The sequence below is a fragment of the Peromyscus californicus genome, unplaced genomic scaffold (assembly GCF_007827085.1).
Source record: "Peromyscus californicus insignis strain IS unplaced genomic scaffold, ASM782708v3 Scaffold_16__1_contigs__length_79575227, whole genome shotgun sequence".
NCBI classification, from domain to species: domain Eukaryota; kingdom Metazoa; phylum Chordata; class Mammalia; order Rodentia; family Cricetidae; genus Peromyscus; species Peromyscus californicus.
In genome coordinates this window covers 6,900,466-6,916,606 of record NW_026294458.1, presented here as the reverse complement: position 1 = coordinate 6,916,606, position 16,141 = coordinate 6,900,466, and the positions used below count along the sequence as shown (strand labels likewise).

General features: G+C 45.5%; 1 protein-coding gene across 5 annotated transcripts in view; it reads right to left on the bottom strand.

Moving 5' to 3' along the window:
* Etv5 (ETS variant transcription factor 5) overlaps positions 1 to 16,141 on the bottom strand; it is a 64,422-nt gene that overhangs the window by 16,632 nt on the left and 31,649 nt on the right. For 3 of the 5 annotated variants that reach the window (XM_052740213.1, XM_052740214.1, XM_052740216.1), the window contains 2 exons: positions 5,839 to 6,098; positions 3,352 to 3,411 (listed from right to left, as the gene is read on the bottom strand). In XM_052740213.1, the coding sequence (XP_052596173.1) occupies positions 3,352 to 3,411; positions 5,839 to 6,098 (320 nt within the window). The remainder of the gene's footprint in view (positions 1 to 3,351; positions 3,412 to 5,838; positions 6,099 to 16,141) is intronic. The other 2 variants (XM_052740215.1, XM_052740218.1) reach the window with 1 other exon arrangement.

Below are 16,141 nucleotides of genomic sequence, written 5' to 3'. Positions count from 1 at the left end.
CCCATGGTGCGTGGTACCATTACTGGCCTGGTGGTCCTGGGTTCTATAAGAAAGCAGGCTGAGCAAGCCACAGGAAGCAAGCCAGTAAGCAGCACTCCTCCATGGCCTCTGCATCAGCTCTTGCCTCCAGGATCTTGCCCTGTTGGAATTCCTGTCTTGAATTCCTCCAGTGATGAAGAGTGATGTAAAAGTGTAAGCCAAATGAACCCTTTCCTCCTCAACTTGCTTTTTGGTCATGGTGTTTTGCTGCAGCAATAGACACCTTAATTAAGACATCAGCTCTTGAAAATTTGTCAATCCAAAGTTTCAAGAGAAGTTGGTGTCATCGGTTTGGGGGAGTCAGAGCTCTAATATATGGGGACAGGTGTGTTTAACAGAAAATGAAACATACTTCCAGGGACTCACTCTACAGAAAAGTTCTTCCCTATCCCAGTGTTTGGAAACAAGGTACCAAACTGCCTAGAAGAGTAACTTCTAGCCCACTGCATACCCTCAAGGCCTCCCAGACCCCACTGGGCTCCTTCCCATCACATGAACTGACTGATCTGTCATGGTCGTCCATTCACGCAGGAGCTGTGCATTCTGCAAATGCTCCCTGCAGCTCTGACAGCTCAATTACCCTCCTCCTCCCACACTGTGCCCCACCTCTCCTCTGGATTCCCATCCAATTACTTCTTCAAACAAGTCCTTAAGACTTAAAGTTGTCAACTACACACTGAAAACAGATAACAAAGTGCTGGCCTTCAAGAAACCTGGCAGTAGACACCCCCAAAATGTCCTATCCCTTTAACCCAGAAGGTTCAGGAATTTAGCTTCAAGAAGTAATCAAGGAAACACGGAAAGATCTAATTAAATGAATGTCCATTTATAATTATTTTGTGAGGTAACTATGAATTATTTAAAATTTAGCAAGAAGATCCTAGCCAAATGCATCCCCACACATGCAGCCACTACGGAAGAAGCTCCTGAGTAATGGGGGATCTGGGTGATCCCCACTGGACAGACATGCGGAGAGATGAAGGCTGGTTTCTGGGCCCTTGGGGGCTTGTCTCAGAATTTTGGGTCTACCTTCCAAGCCATATCATTTAGAGCAAATCTTCTGACCTCTTGGAGTCTCAGTGGCTAATAACATCTATCTTACAGGACGGCAGGATGATTAAACAGCTTGAATGTGAGTCAAGAGTTTAGGACGGGGTTTGGAACATAGTAAACATGCAGTGAATTAATGACTCCTGCTAAAAGACTGGACAAAAGGAATCCTGGTATGATCTGTACAATTCTGTCCAGATGTATGCATAGACAAGCAAGTTCGCGACTCCCTTTGGTCAGTGAAATCTGATTTTTATACTGGTGTCTGTCTATAATCTCTGGGCTGTGTTTAATCCGTATTTATTGCTTACAGAAACACAAAGCTATGAAGGTTTGCACTGTGAACAAAAAGTAGCACAAAAGCAAAGAAAGGTTTTCTAGGATTCCAGTTCCATTCTGACCATTTCCTTGAGACTACATACCAGAGAACATCTATGAATCTTTTTTTGTTTGTTTGTTTTTTTTTTTTTTTTTTTTTTTTCGAGACAGGGATTCACTGTGTAGCTTTGTGCCTTTCCTGGAACTCACTTGGTAGACCAGGCTGGCCTCGAACTCACAGAGATCCGCCTGGCTCTGCCTCCCGAGTGCTGGGACTAAAGGTGTGAGCCACCACCGCCCGGCTCTATGAATCTTTTTAAGAATTCTATTCATTACGTTAGAGGGCATACAGTGAGCTGCATTGAAGGTCAGAGGACAATCTGTAGGAGTCACTTCTTCCACCATGTGGATCTCGATGATCAAACTCATGTCGGAAGGATTGGCAGCATCTTTAACCTCTGAGCCGTATCGCTAACCCTTACTCTGTTTTAGCCAAGGATGGCCTTGAACTTCTGATCCTCCTGCCTCTACCTCCCGAGTGCTGAGATTATAGGCATGTGTGCCTCTGTGCCTGGTTATGTGCTGTGCTGAGAGCCTCACACAGAGTTCCTTGATTGGGCAGGAAGGCACTCTACCAGCCAAGCATGTTGGTTGATTTAAATTACTGTTAGTCCAATTAGGTTGATGTCATGAAAGGTAAGGTCACAGGCCCAACTCTGCCCATCGCTCTTGCTCCTAATTCTAAGTACCTCAGCCATCTGATCAATTAGTCGATTTTAAAGGGACTGTGTGTGTGTGCCTAAGAACCTGAACAGACAGCACACAGCACTCATATTTTGTGTATATGGTTGTATGAAACCATGTGAGTACACGTGGAGGTCAGAGGTCAATGTCAGGTATCTTCCGCCTTCACCTTATTTTTTGAGACAAGGTCTCACACTCAAGTCAGAGTTCACCAACTGGCTAGACTGGCTACCTAGCAAGTCTCAGATCTTTCTGTTTCCTCCCACTGCTGGGTTCAGGCAGGCACTGCCATGCCTAGCTTTTTCCATGGGTCCTAGGAATCTCAAGTCAGAGGCTCATTCTTGGGCAGCAAGTACTTTATACACTGAGTCTTCCCTCTATCCCTAAACCTTTATGTGCAGTCAATAATCATCAAGACATTAGTTCACATTTGTGGGCAAATCACTTCATAATTTTTTTTCTCATAGCCGTCCTTAGTTTATCCAACTGGAAAACGTCTCTGCTGCGTCCTGTAGTGTTTTGTACGCAGTATACCTCTGCACAGTCATAGCAACCTTCCTATCTCCACCCCTTCCATCGGATGCCAGCTCTCTTCCTCTCCAGCTCTCTCAAGGCCAGTGAAGAACTCTTGTGATTTCCCTCTCGTATTAAACTCAGCAATCGCCCATTACATAATCCTTACAACAATGCGCTACCCACCCAAACTAGGTGAAAACCAGAAACTCGTCCTAAAATTCTTTCCCAAGATGTCCTTGGACCCATGTAAAACTTCCTGACCTAAGCCCCGAGGGCCCAGTTTAGGCTGACACAGCTGGAAACATAGAAACCAAGTTCCCCTTTTCTTCACAGTGTCCTAGGGACTCGGCAAAGTTAGGGCCATTGCCATTTATAAACGATGACCGCCTCGGTGCTTAGCCGGCTGCTGGCTCAAAGCCTATGTGCAAAGGAACCAATGATTACTATTACTTAGCTCTCGTCCTCATGAGCTACAGGAGGCCGAACCATTGACCTCAAAGCTCAGTTTAGAAACAGGGTAATTTTAAGTTAAGCATATGCATTACCAAAAAACTCTTTAGAAAAAGAGGAAGAAGAAGAGGAAGAGGAAATCCTCCAACTTCCACATGTGCTGTGGTGAATACAGTCCCTGGCCCCCAAACAAACTAATTTTCAAAGGGCAAAAGTAAGCCCCTGGCCCCTTACCTTCATGGTTGCTGGAGAAATACCCTCCCCTCATGTAGGACGGCTGGCAGTTAGGCACTTCTGAAAGGGAAGCAGAGATGCACGCATTCTTACAGATGCACGCATTCTTAACCATTCCTGCAGAACATCAGGGGAGAGGCTGGGCAGTGACGCCCCTAAACCTCGCCCTCCAAGGTCATGGCGCTGCTTTGGTTTTTGACAACTTGACACCAATCAGAGGTACTTGGGAAGAGGAACCCGCCACAGAGCAACTGCCTCTATCAGATTGGCCTGTGGGGAGTTTTATTGATTGATTGATACGGGGGGGGGGGGGGGGGGGCTGCCCCACTATGGGAAGTGTGTGTCTGAGGCAGATCGTTGGGGAAGTGTGTAAGGAAGCAAGCTAAACAAGCCATGGGGGGTAAAAATCACGCCGGTAAGCAGTGCTCCTCTGCAGTCTCCGCTGCTGTTCTTGCCTTGGCACCCCTCAATGATGATGACTGCAATCCCTCAGCCAAATCCCCGACCCTCAACCGCAGCTCTGCACCTGCACCACACCAAGGTGCTTTTGATGAGTGTTTTATTACAGCAACTAAGAATTAACCTACGACAAAGGGCCAGTCTTTGGGGCTTTGTTCTGTGGATGGGTACCACGCTAATAAACAATATGGTAAACACTAGACCCCACCACCTGCAAGCAAGACCCTTCTTATCCACAGTCACAGGAGAAAGAAGAGCCCTGCTTCTTCGTCTCGATCTCACTCATTTTAGGAAGCAGTTAACAATGCATCTGGCGAGATGGCTAGCAGTAACACGAGAAACTGGCTTTCAAAAGGGCTTTGGGGTGGAGTGGGGGAAGACGATCGCTTTAGATCTTTCCCAGTCTGCTCCTCTGGCCACTGATGGTCCCATCCAATTCTGTTGCCAGAGATGAGGGTATTTAAGGCCAAAGGGATTAGGGGCACTAAAGCTCTGAAGCCAGGATGAGAACTGGCAGGGTGGGTGCGGTAGTCTGGCAAGCATGTTTTCTCCATGTTGGCTCTGTTCTGCTGAAACTAAACCACACTCTAGCCATCTCCTCTTCAGGTCCCAGGAGAAGAGAGGGAACGGGGTGCGGTGCACACCGGGGCCAGGCTTCTGGTGGGAGCATTTCTGGAGTGCCTTTCTTCAAGGGGATGGGATGACCACAGGTGGTTGAGATAGATTAAAATGTCAATGCTGGGGGGCTGGAGAGACGGCTCGGTGGTTAAGGGCACATACTGTTCTTCCAGAGGACCCGAGTTTCGATTCCCAACACCCACATCAGGCTCACAACCCCCTGTAACTCCAGCTCTAGGAGGATCTGACTCTTCTGGTCTTTGGAGGCACTCATATACACTGACACATACGTATAACTAAACTAAAAATCATATTATTAATTATAAAATAATTCTATATAATAAATAAATTATACATATATATGTATATAAAAGTCAATGCTAACCCTAAAAGTAAAAAAATGTTACCATTATGACTTCTGAGAAAAATATTCCAGTGAAAACTGGTATGGGTCATTAGCAGTTATTTTTCTATCACAATGTGGTAAATTTCTCCCTTGGCCTACCTTTCCAGATTCCCCAAACTAGTTTCTATCCAAATGGTACAATCTATATGTTATCTCAAAACCCAAGAGCAGATTCTACACCCCACCCCACCCACAAGAGCCATTCAGCTTCAGACTGCTCCATCCTTCCAAAGGGGCTTAAGAAAGTCCACAGAGAAAGGAAGAACACCTACCACCCAACCACTCATGGGTCATTGTAGTCCTAACTGTAAGGAAGGACAGGGAGCGTTTCGTGACAACAGGTTCCAGGCCTGCTTTCCTCTGGGGTCTCAAAGGGTCTGACCCACAAGACACAGAGGGAAGAGGTCTACCAGCCTCAACTTCTTCATGGCTGAAGCTGCTCGGCAAACAGCAGGGTCCCCCACAGGTTCCACCTCTGCCTGTGCTGGTTAACAGCCTCTGCAGGACATAAGCACCAGCCCACTGTGGTTGTGAGAGAGGAGAATCTGAACCAGCACTCTGTACATCTGTGGGTATCAGGCACTTCTCAGAACGATTATTTCAGTCACAGAACTATGTCTGGGAGGCGAAATCTTTTCCTTATTATATTGGGTCCTGCTGTACTGAAAACAAAGCCACAAAACTAAAACACCCAAATTGTGTTCCTTGTATCCAAGTGTGGGCCCAGCAATCTTCAGCCTTGACTCAGAGGTGTATTTTATACATTTATGAATACCTTTAACTAATTCATTAAGTTCTTTGAGGGCAGTTTTTTTTTTGTTTGTTTTTGGTAGTGCTGGGCATGGAATCCAGGACATTCTGTTCTATATACTGAGCTACATCCCCAACCCCTGAAGGCAATTCTTATACAATGATTCCCCAAATGATTGCGGACAGCACACTCAACACAGATCAGGCAGATGAATGTGAGAATACAGACGTCAATACAATGGGTTTATGCTAACCTGAGTCCGCGCAGTAATCTCGGGGTTCCTGCTTGATTCCCATTGGTGACTGGAACCCATGTGCTGGGGGACCAGGCATCCCAGGGACCCCATGTTCATAGAGTGGGTCATGGTACTCCTGCTTGAATCCCTGAAGGGGTGGGGGAGCTGCGGGGACAATAGGCTCTGACATCTGTCGGTGGTAGCCAGGGCGGTTATCTCCAGGAACTCCTGACTGAGGAGGGAAGGGGTGGCAGGGTTCGGACAGCTGCCGCTGAAATCTGGAAGAAGGAGAAAGTTGTATTGTTTAATACAAAATGAGTACTTACTATGATTCAGCATGGGAGATTAGCCACAACATCTGGTTTAAAAAGATGAATTAATTTCTAAAACAACAACAAAAATGTTGTTTGTTATTAATGTGTGTGTGTGTGTGTGTGTGTGTGTGTGTGTGTGTGTGTGTGTGTGTGTGTATGTGTGTACTCATGCCATGGACACACATGAAGGTCAGGGGATCGCTCTGTGGAGTCATTTCTCTCCTGCCACCTTTACATAGGTTCCAAAGCTTGAACTCAGGTCATGTCAGGCTTATACAGCAAGTGCCTTTAATAATGGCTGAGCCATCTCACTGGCCCATGAATTAATTTTGAAAAGAACCAATGACTTACATGGTATGGATGCATACCATAAAACTACCATAATTACAATATAAGAAATGAAAAGCTGATTGGTAGATCAAAGGAACTGAATAAGAAAATTTTTTTAATTACCTGTTAAATTGCAAACATATACTTTTATTACCTGTTAAATTAAGCATTTCAAATTTGTAAGGAAGTTTAGGTTTCATTTTATACTACATCCTAAAGTAAATTTCGTATAGACAAAAGATTTCATACTATGAAGTAAATACATGGCTCCAGATCCTCCTGCCTAGCCTTCCCAGTCTTTAGATACGCACCAGGTGAGTATCACCATAGCTTTCAAAAGCACCTGAAGGTCAGCATTTCAGCGTGGTGGTTTGAATGAGAATGACCCCCCACAGGCTCATAGATTTGAATGCTTAGTCACCAAGGGAGTGGCACTACCTGAAGGTTTTAGAGGATTAGGAGGTGTGGCCTTGTTGGAGAAAGGCTCTGAAACTTCCAGAAGAAAAAAAGTAGGGAGTACACTTATAGATGCACACAGCCTTAGATAAGAACTTCCTAAATAAGATTAAAACCATCCAGGAAACAAAACCATCCATCAAACGGGACTGGATGAAACAAGTTTCTGTACTGCAGGAAGCTGTTAATGACTGAAGAGGCCACCTAAATGGGGGTGGGGGGCGGAGGGGAGTGGGGGGCGCCTTTTGCTGGGTTACATCTGACAGAGGATTAGTATCTAGAATATACAAAGAACTAAAAACTAAACTAAAACTAAACACCAAGAAAACAAATGACCCCGTTAAAACATGGGCTAGAAGAAACATGTGGCTAAGGAAGATTTTTTTAGATGCTGGCCACCCTCAGCCATCAGGGGAATGCAAACCACACTGAACTAAACTACTTAGCGATTCCATCTCAACTCCAGTCAGAATCGCTAAGAGTTAGAAAACAAAAGACATGGTTCTTGTGAATAGATTTAACCAAACAACTGGGCTTAGATTTTAATCAATCTGTGTCAACAGGTGGCTAACAGATTTCTACGGCGGCATCAGAACTTAAACCCCTTCACCTTAGAGATCTGGGTACAGATAACACCGTGAGATCAGCGCACAGCACGCACTGCTCCTGGGGGAGTTTTTACCATCCGCCCGCCCCCCGCGCCAGAAGCACCATAAAAATTATAACATCATCTCTGAGCAACTTTACACATGCACATTCTCTTGTCCCAGACACAAAAGCACTCTCATTTGCCAGGCCCAACACACCCCACCACTGTGAAGTTCAGTACAGGAAGGTGCACAATTTCACCAGCAGACACCTGAGCTTTAAGGAAACCTTTCAGGGGTCTCCAAACAAGCACACATTTGCAACTCAGGCTTGGGCTTGACATTTCAAATACAGGCATCAGCCAGGGGCTCAAAACCTGAATGGGAGCCTTTCAGAAAAGCAGGAGGACGTTGTAGAGGCTTTACTCTTATTAGCTACCCAAACCCCTTGGGTTACTTGGAAGAAACAGCAGCAAGGACAGCCCCTCTGCCACCATGGTAGCACCTTCAGAGGTGACCCCCACAAGTCAGTTCCTTTGATGGCTCCAAGATGGCCTGCACCACTCAGTTCTGTAACCGGAGCCTCGGCAGCTGGCGGGACCGATGGTCCTGCTTCCGCTTGGTTCTCATCTCCTCACCTTCCAGATTGTAACTCTAGAGTCGGCCTGGGATGGCCTCCTTAGGAAAAGATGCTTCCATGAGCCCTAGCCAGCAACTATTCCCTCCCCACCCCCCAGCCGAGTCCTAGGATCCATGAAGCCAAGGCCTGGATAGATCTCAAAGATCAGGTCAGAGGTTTTCATCAGCATTGCTCAGCATTGCATGTTTCAAGAATGGGGGTGGTGGTGGTGGGTGGTGGTGGAAAAGGATTCCTGGGGGAGGTCACGAGACCAACATACCCCCAAAAAAGGAATGGTTCAGAGCTGGCCGCTGTAATTGCTATTTGCAGAGATTAATAAAGTAATTCAGTTCTCATCCTCAAAATATATCCTGTGAACTTTACTCACTGGCCTCCATCTGAAACTCATCCCCCTCTCAGAGGTGATCTTTCTGAAGCATCTAAGAACGTGTTGTCCACATAAAACAGCCACGACCAAGATGCTGTTGGGATCGGCCCCAAAGGAGCGGCAGCCCGATCGGACCAGTCTCTCTTCCTCCCACCCCACCCGTGACCACAATGCGGCTCACGGGTGACGAACTCACATTCGGTGAGCAAAGGGAGGCAGACTACCGAGCAAGGCTTCTGAGTGCCAGTTTATTTAAAGGACAAATTATTTATTTATTTGTCAGATTTATATAGCGCCTTTCCTCTCAAGAGCACGCCCACACCACCAACATTTGGTTTACGTTATGAAAACTGTTAGATTCTTTTTCTGCATTTCCTTTTTGGTCTCAGCTCCCGACACACAGAGTAAACATAATGGTAACAGAAATAAAAGGGAAAAAGTGCAGAATCAAGGCAGGGCACTCAGCGTCTAGGCTTGGCCGGTGAAACAATGATAGTTCAGGGTCATCTCCGCGATGATAGGTAAGATTGCACAGGAACAACAGCACACACTTAAATCTCACTGTTAACAGCTGAGAGAACATGATGGAAAACAGAGAAACAGCAGAGGCAACTGTGAGCCTGGCTGTGAGGTCAGAACAAGCTGAGCTGAAAGCCGGTCTCTACCACTGGCTCCCCTCGTGACGTTAGGCAAGTTATGCAACAGCTCTGAGCCTTCATTTCACATCAGCAGAATAAGGCCGACCAGGACACCTGCCCCAAAGGTCTGCTTAAAGATTACATAAGATAATGCATGTAACTGGACGGAGCACGGCAAGTTCTCCATACACAAGACCTTCAGTCTCCCAGCTAGACTCACAAGCTACACAAAGACCTCACAGCGTCAGGTAATAGCCATACACGCCTATCCAAGAAAGGCCCACAAGTTGTCCACGATATCCAGTCCCCTTTTGAGACAGAATGTTGGGTTTTATTCTTGAGTGACTCACTTATGCCTACCTGGGAAGAAAAGTGAGGCAGACTCGGCATGCTGCAAGGGCATCAGCCGGGACAGTATCCACACACAAGTGTAACTCCGATGGCCAGACACATCGTAAAAACTGTAAAAACACAGCAACTGAAGTCTCTACATTTGTGGTAGCCACATTTTAGAAAAGAATCCTTTTGTAAAAAGTATGTTTATAGAAATAAGTTATATTTTTAAAAATTATCTATTATTATGTGGGTGTGTACGATGGGGTGGGGTCGTGGGAGCAGAGGTCAGAGGGTAAATTTCAGGACCTACAGGATCTCCCCCTTTCACCTGGGTTCCAGGGATCCAAGCTCAGGTTGTCAGGCTGTGTGGCACAGATTTGCCTGTTGTGACATCTCACTGGCGCAAAAGTGATGTCTAAAAGGTACAATGTAGAGCCAGTGAGATGGCTCAGCGGTAAAGACATCTCCCAAGCCTGACCATCTGAGTGTGCTCCCTAGGACCCACACAGTGGAAGGAGAGGTCTGACTCTGTTGGCTTTGGGGCTCCACAACTAGTTCCCATCCCCACAAACTAAATTTGAAAAGTGTGTGTGTGGGAGGAAAGGTAAGTAAAAAAAAAGCCAGGCATGGTGATTGATACAGCCTGTGGAATGGCAGGACGTGGGAAGCACTGCCAGACTCACCCCCAAGTATCCGAATTGGGGTTCAACTCCAAGCCCCCCAGTCTATATAACTCCAGGGCTACAGGTCTACAGTTTTTGTTCTTTGAAGATATATTTTAATATTTTTTATGTGTGTGTGTGTGTGTGTCCTTGAAGGCCGTAAGAGGGCATCAGATCTCCCAGAGCCGGAGTTGCAGGCAACTGTAAGCTGATGTTGGAGGCTGGGGACCTGTGCTCTTAGCTGCCTCTCCTGCCTCACCTAAGCTGTTCCTACAACCGCTTTCCACACTGTATTAGTGACATTTAATACAAACCACACTTGGACGTGCACCAGAAAAAACCATTTTTAGAAACTAAGAAAAAAAATTTTTTTTTAATTTAAGACTGAAAACTATGATAGCAAACACTTCAAATGACAAAAACACCACAAATCTAACTTAGGCAATATATCTAAAGGAGGGCTTGTGTAAAAAAATTAGGACTAAGGTAGCTGTCTGTCTACATGGGGGCCCATTTACAGAAAGCAGAACCAGACAGTCCAGAAAGAGTGAAACTAAGTAAGAGAGACAACACTTGACTTGTGAGGCTAGATGTTTTCCCTGAGAGGTCGGCAAGACTTCAAAAATTCCAAATAAAAAAGATAATGACAGATAAGCCCCATTTTTTTTTTTTGAGCCGAGGATCGAACCCAGGGCCTTGTGCTTGCTAAGCAAGCACTCTACCACTGAGCTAAATCCCCAACCCTGATAACCCCATTTTAAAAAGATATTATGGACCACTCTGTGCCAATTAATTTTAAAACACATAAATGGGCAAATTATCTTAAAATTTTTCATTAGATTAAACTAAAAAGAAATTTAAAGCAAAACTCTAAAAGGTAAGAAAAATTTTAAGTATTTCCCACAAGAATGTCTAGAGTAACTTTACCAGTAAACTCTTCAAACAACTTCAAATACTAATTCATATTTTACATGAAATATTCCAAATATAAAGACATCCTCTATTCATTTGACAAGCACAACTTCAAAGCTAAACCTAACGAAGTCCCCATAAGAATGAAAAACCATCTTAATCTCAATCACAAATTAAGATGCCCAGGTCCTAAACTCGCATGAGAAGCCAAGTTCAGCAACTGCAGATGGTCGGCTACAGAGCCAGAAGGGGGCTCAGTCGTTAGGAGCTTGAAACAACCTGACATGGTGAGTCGATCCTTGGAACCCACTCTACCTCTGGAAGGAGCCAACTGACCCTTGCAAGTTGGCATCTGACCTCCATATACATGCTGTGTCACACAAGCACAGAAATACAAACATTAAAAAAAGTAAAAAAAGAGCCGGGCGGTGGTGGCGCACGCCTTTAATCCCAGCACTCGGGAGGCAGAGCCAGGTGGATCTCTGTGAGTTCGAGGCCAGCCTGGACTACCAAGTGAGTTCCAGGAAAGGCGCAAAGCTACACAGAGAAACCCTGTCTCGAAAAACCAAAAAAAAAAAAAGAAAAAAAAAAAAAGTAAAAAAAGAAATAAGAGAAACTGGGTTTGTCACAGAGTGCAAGGATGGTTTCATAAAATCAGTGTAATGTACATTTTTTTTTTTTTTTTTTTTTGGTTTTTCGAGACAGGGTTTCTCTGTGTAGCTTTGTGCCTTTTCCTGGAACTCACTTGGTAGCCCAGGCTGGCCTCAAACTCACAGAGATCCGCCTGGCTCTGCCTCCTGAGTGCTGGGATTAAAGGCGTGCGCCACCACCGCCCGTAATGTACATTTTTTTTGTTTTTGTTTTTTGTTTTTTTGAGACAGGGTTTCTCTGTGTAGCTTTGCGCCTTTTCTGGAACTCACTTGGTAGCCCAGGCTGGCCTCGAACTCACAGAGATCCACCTGGCTCTGCCTCCCGAGTGCTGGGATTAAAGGCGTGCGCCACCACCGCCCGGCTGTAATGTACATTTTTAAAGGAGAAAAATAATTGGATCATTTTACTAGAGACAGAAGCATTGACAAACTTCAACCCTGAGAGACGTTAACTTTTCATGAGGGGTCGAAGGAAATTTCCTTTACCTTGACAAAAGGTAACAACAACAAAAAAACACAACAAACAGTAAAAAGCTGGAAACTAGCTGTAAGGGTCAGCACACCCTCTACTTCAACTGTCAGAAGAAAATTACTCAGTTTGTCAAAGAAGGGTTCATTAAGAATCCAAGAAACACAGCACAACAAAACAAATGCCTGAGGGCGGCGGGTGGTGGACACCTTTGATCCCAGCACTCCAGAGGTAGAGGCAGGCAGTGAGTTCCAGGACAGCCAGGGCTACACAGAGAAACCCTGTCCCCAAAACAAAAAACAGAATCCAAGAAACTTGGTTTGAGTCACCAAAGTGAACCCATGTTGCCATACACAACGTGCTGTTAGGCAGACATGTGGCGAGGGCACGCACATTCTACACCCCAGGCTGTTAACACATGTGACTCGTCAACCCCCTTCCTGTAACCACACGAGATCTGAATGGCAGTCTGTCAGGGATGGACTCCAAGAGGAAGTGAATCTTGTAATTTATCAAGCACCGTAGTTTTCTATGAAATGAAAACTTGAGAAAACAGCTCAACCCGGGCTTTGGGCCTGGATTACCCAGCTCACACAGCAGGGCACTGCCCTCAGCAGGCTGCTGGCACGCTCCTCTTTCAAAAGGTACTGACCCACATGGCTGTGCAGACCCCACATGGCTGACCTCCTGGTGCCTAGGTACTACAGATGGTCACTGAACACCGTAACATGGATGCTCTTTCACACTACTCAAAAGCAGGTTTCGTTTTTTCCCTACTATAGGAACATTTTCTTAAGTTTTGTCTTGAGTTTCCTTGTTGTTGATGTCAAGTACGGGAGATAGCATGTTACCTCAAAATTCTTAGATGGAGCATTTTTTTTTCCCCCAGTGAAATCTCTTCAGTTAAATTGTGAGGCTTTCTTCAAGTTGAGATACCATGAGATATGATACAAGGAAGGACAAAAACCACATGCAGCCACGCTGTGGATAGAATACAGCTTCTACATCTCAGCACTTATAACCACCAAGATTGGCCTCGCTGAAAGAAAAACACACTTCTTCAAGGAGCATAAATGGAGATGTGCTGGAGCTCGCCAAATACATGATGATCCCCTCCCACGCCATGTGAGAGGAATCACCAATGTAAGACACAGCTTTCACATACAGCATTGTCTTCTAAAAATAAACTGAATTGTGAAGAACTCTAGAAGCAGGTTATACAAAACATTCAGAATATACTTTGACTATATTATATTTTAGTTGTTTAAAGCATGACCATAGCAAATGACCAACACTATCAACAACCATACTGGGGACAATTAAGGTGCAGTTTATGGAAAAGGTCAGACTCATCACCTGGACAGATCAGGCATATCAGGAACAAAACAAAGACATCTTGTCCTATGGACTTAGACTAGATAAAGCAGGAACTCCAAGGACTGACATTTAAGAGAGGAACAAGGTTCAAGGACAAAATGATCTCATCGAGGTCACTCAGTTTGCAGTGGATTCTTGCAACTCAACAAGGATCCTAAGCAAAGCAAATGGCATGTCATGCTTTGCTTTCTCACTTAAAACAGCAGCAGCAACAACCACAAAATTCTACTTTGGTCACAGAGCTGTGCTCCCTTTAATATACTACAAAAAAACAAAAACAAACAAACAAACAAAAACCCCTACACTTAACAAAGGCATGCTGGGCTGAGGTGAGGTAGAGGAGAGAGCATTCTTCACGCGGTATCAAACTGTTAGGGTAACATATGAGAGTCTTGCCGAAGATCCATGAACTCAGTCTTGGGTGGAGCAAGGAATCTGTGTGTGTGCCTGCCTGCACGCACGTGCACACACACAACATGGTGACAAAGAAGGTCAACTTCGTGTGTCCCTCGGGTTCTGTTCACCTTCCCCCCCCCAGGCAGTGTATCTGACTGGACCTGGACCTCACCTAGCAGGCTACACTGGCTGGCTAGTGAGGGATCTGCTTGTCCTTGCATCCAGCAGGAGGATGACAAGCGAGGACCACCATTCCTTGCGGTTTTTTTCACATGGGAGTCTGAGAATCCAACTCTGTGCTGTCATGGCAAGAATCTGCTAGAATCTGTGTTTTATCTCCACCTCCTCCCTCCTGGGGCCTCCCGTAGACCCTCAGCCTGAGGACTGCACCACGCTAGGGGAGACCCAAGCACTCCAGCACTGCTCCCACTGTCGCTTTAGAAGCCCACACACCACTTCACCTTTCACCCCAGTGTCCTCACGTCTCTGTCACCTCGACGAGGGCTACTTGTTTTAGAACCATCATCAACTACAGGCAAAGGGTGAAAAGCAGGAAGTTCAAGACAGATAGGCCACTTCACAAAAGACTCATCGTGGAAAAGAAATACCTATGTGCTTTCCCTCTGGACCTGAGGGCAGACAGTCATAAATCCCAGGGATCTAAATCCTCTTTCTCGAGGGTGGGCAGCCAGGAGACGCGTCTATTCTACAACTGACACTCGGGCTTCTCAGTCAGCCATCGTGACAAGACGACAGTGAGCAAGGAGAGCTATTTCTCCCTCAGCTCTGTGATCAACGCATAGGAGCTTTCACGTTGCTCAGGGTAAGAAACGAGGGCTGAAAATGCTAACCAAACAATTTCACAAGGCACCTTCCCTTTGCCTACATTTGCTAGGCATTTCAAACCCCGAAAGATTCACTACACCCCCTGCCCCACTAATAACTCCTGCAGGAAATCAGTAAGATGCTGTTTAAAAACACAACGCCCAAACCAGTAAAATAAAAATGGCAAAAGCCCACCTACTTTTGACCCAAAAACCCGTTTTCCATAAAAACACTAATTCTCTTGAAAAAGAATGAGGTTATGATATGATGATGCCCGAAGCCTGGTGGCGGCTGCTCTCTCTCAGACGGGCTCTCTGTGGCAACAGAAGTTCATGAACCAGTGTGTCTGCCCCATCACACATCTCACCCCATCGCCAAATTGGTGATCACCCCTGGAGGCCTATAGAGCATAAATGCTTTTTCGGGACTCTTGGCCTGACTGTGGGAATGACCGTCAACCAGCTGTATCATGCAGGTCAGAGTAAGCGGGGACAGAACCATAACCCAGTAAAGTGTCCTCCAAATAGACACTGGGGTGAACCAGGCTCGGAAAAGACCCCATCTACACCCTCCCTCCTCTGCGCCCATGCCCCCACAGTGTGATAGATATGAAGAATAGTGGCCTCCATCTTGCAGTCCTTGGTAATACATCATTATCATGTTATCTCATGATCCAACATAGATGAAAAACATCTGACATGCAATAAGTCTACAACCAGCTAAATTTCTGGATTCCCACGGAGCAGCAGTCCTCAACCTGTGGGTCATGACCCCCTTGGGGGTGATCAAACGACCCTTTCACAGGGATTGCATATCAGATATTTACATTACGATTCATAACAATAGCACAATTATAGTATGAGGTAGCAACAAAAACAATCTTATGCTTGCGGGGGACTGTATTAAAGGGTCGCAGCATTGGGAAGCTTGAGAAGCACTGCCAGACAATGAACTTAGAAAGCCAGGTTCCCTTTCTACCTTTATTGCTGATGAATGAAGAACTCTAGACAATTTCCCCTGATGCTTTAACTGTTAGAAATATAAAACTACCTAGAGGGAAACCAAGAAATTTATACCCCAAAAGCAGATGTTATCAGTAACATCCTTAGTTCATTTTATTGCAGAAATATGCTAAAATCTGATGAATAATAATGCCTCCTGTAACTAAGAATTTTCCCAGGATGCAAAAAGAATGATAATAATTTAATTAAGGAGCATAAACTAAAGTTCAGTTCTCACAGGCAGTTATCTCCTGAGGAGCCCAGAAACTTGTGGGCGGAGAGGTCAACTGACTGTGCATCCTGGACAAGTCACCCGTCTTCATGGCTGGAAGCGGGTGGACAAGCTTCCCAAGGACGCTGC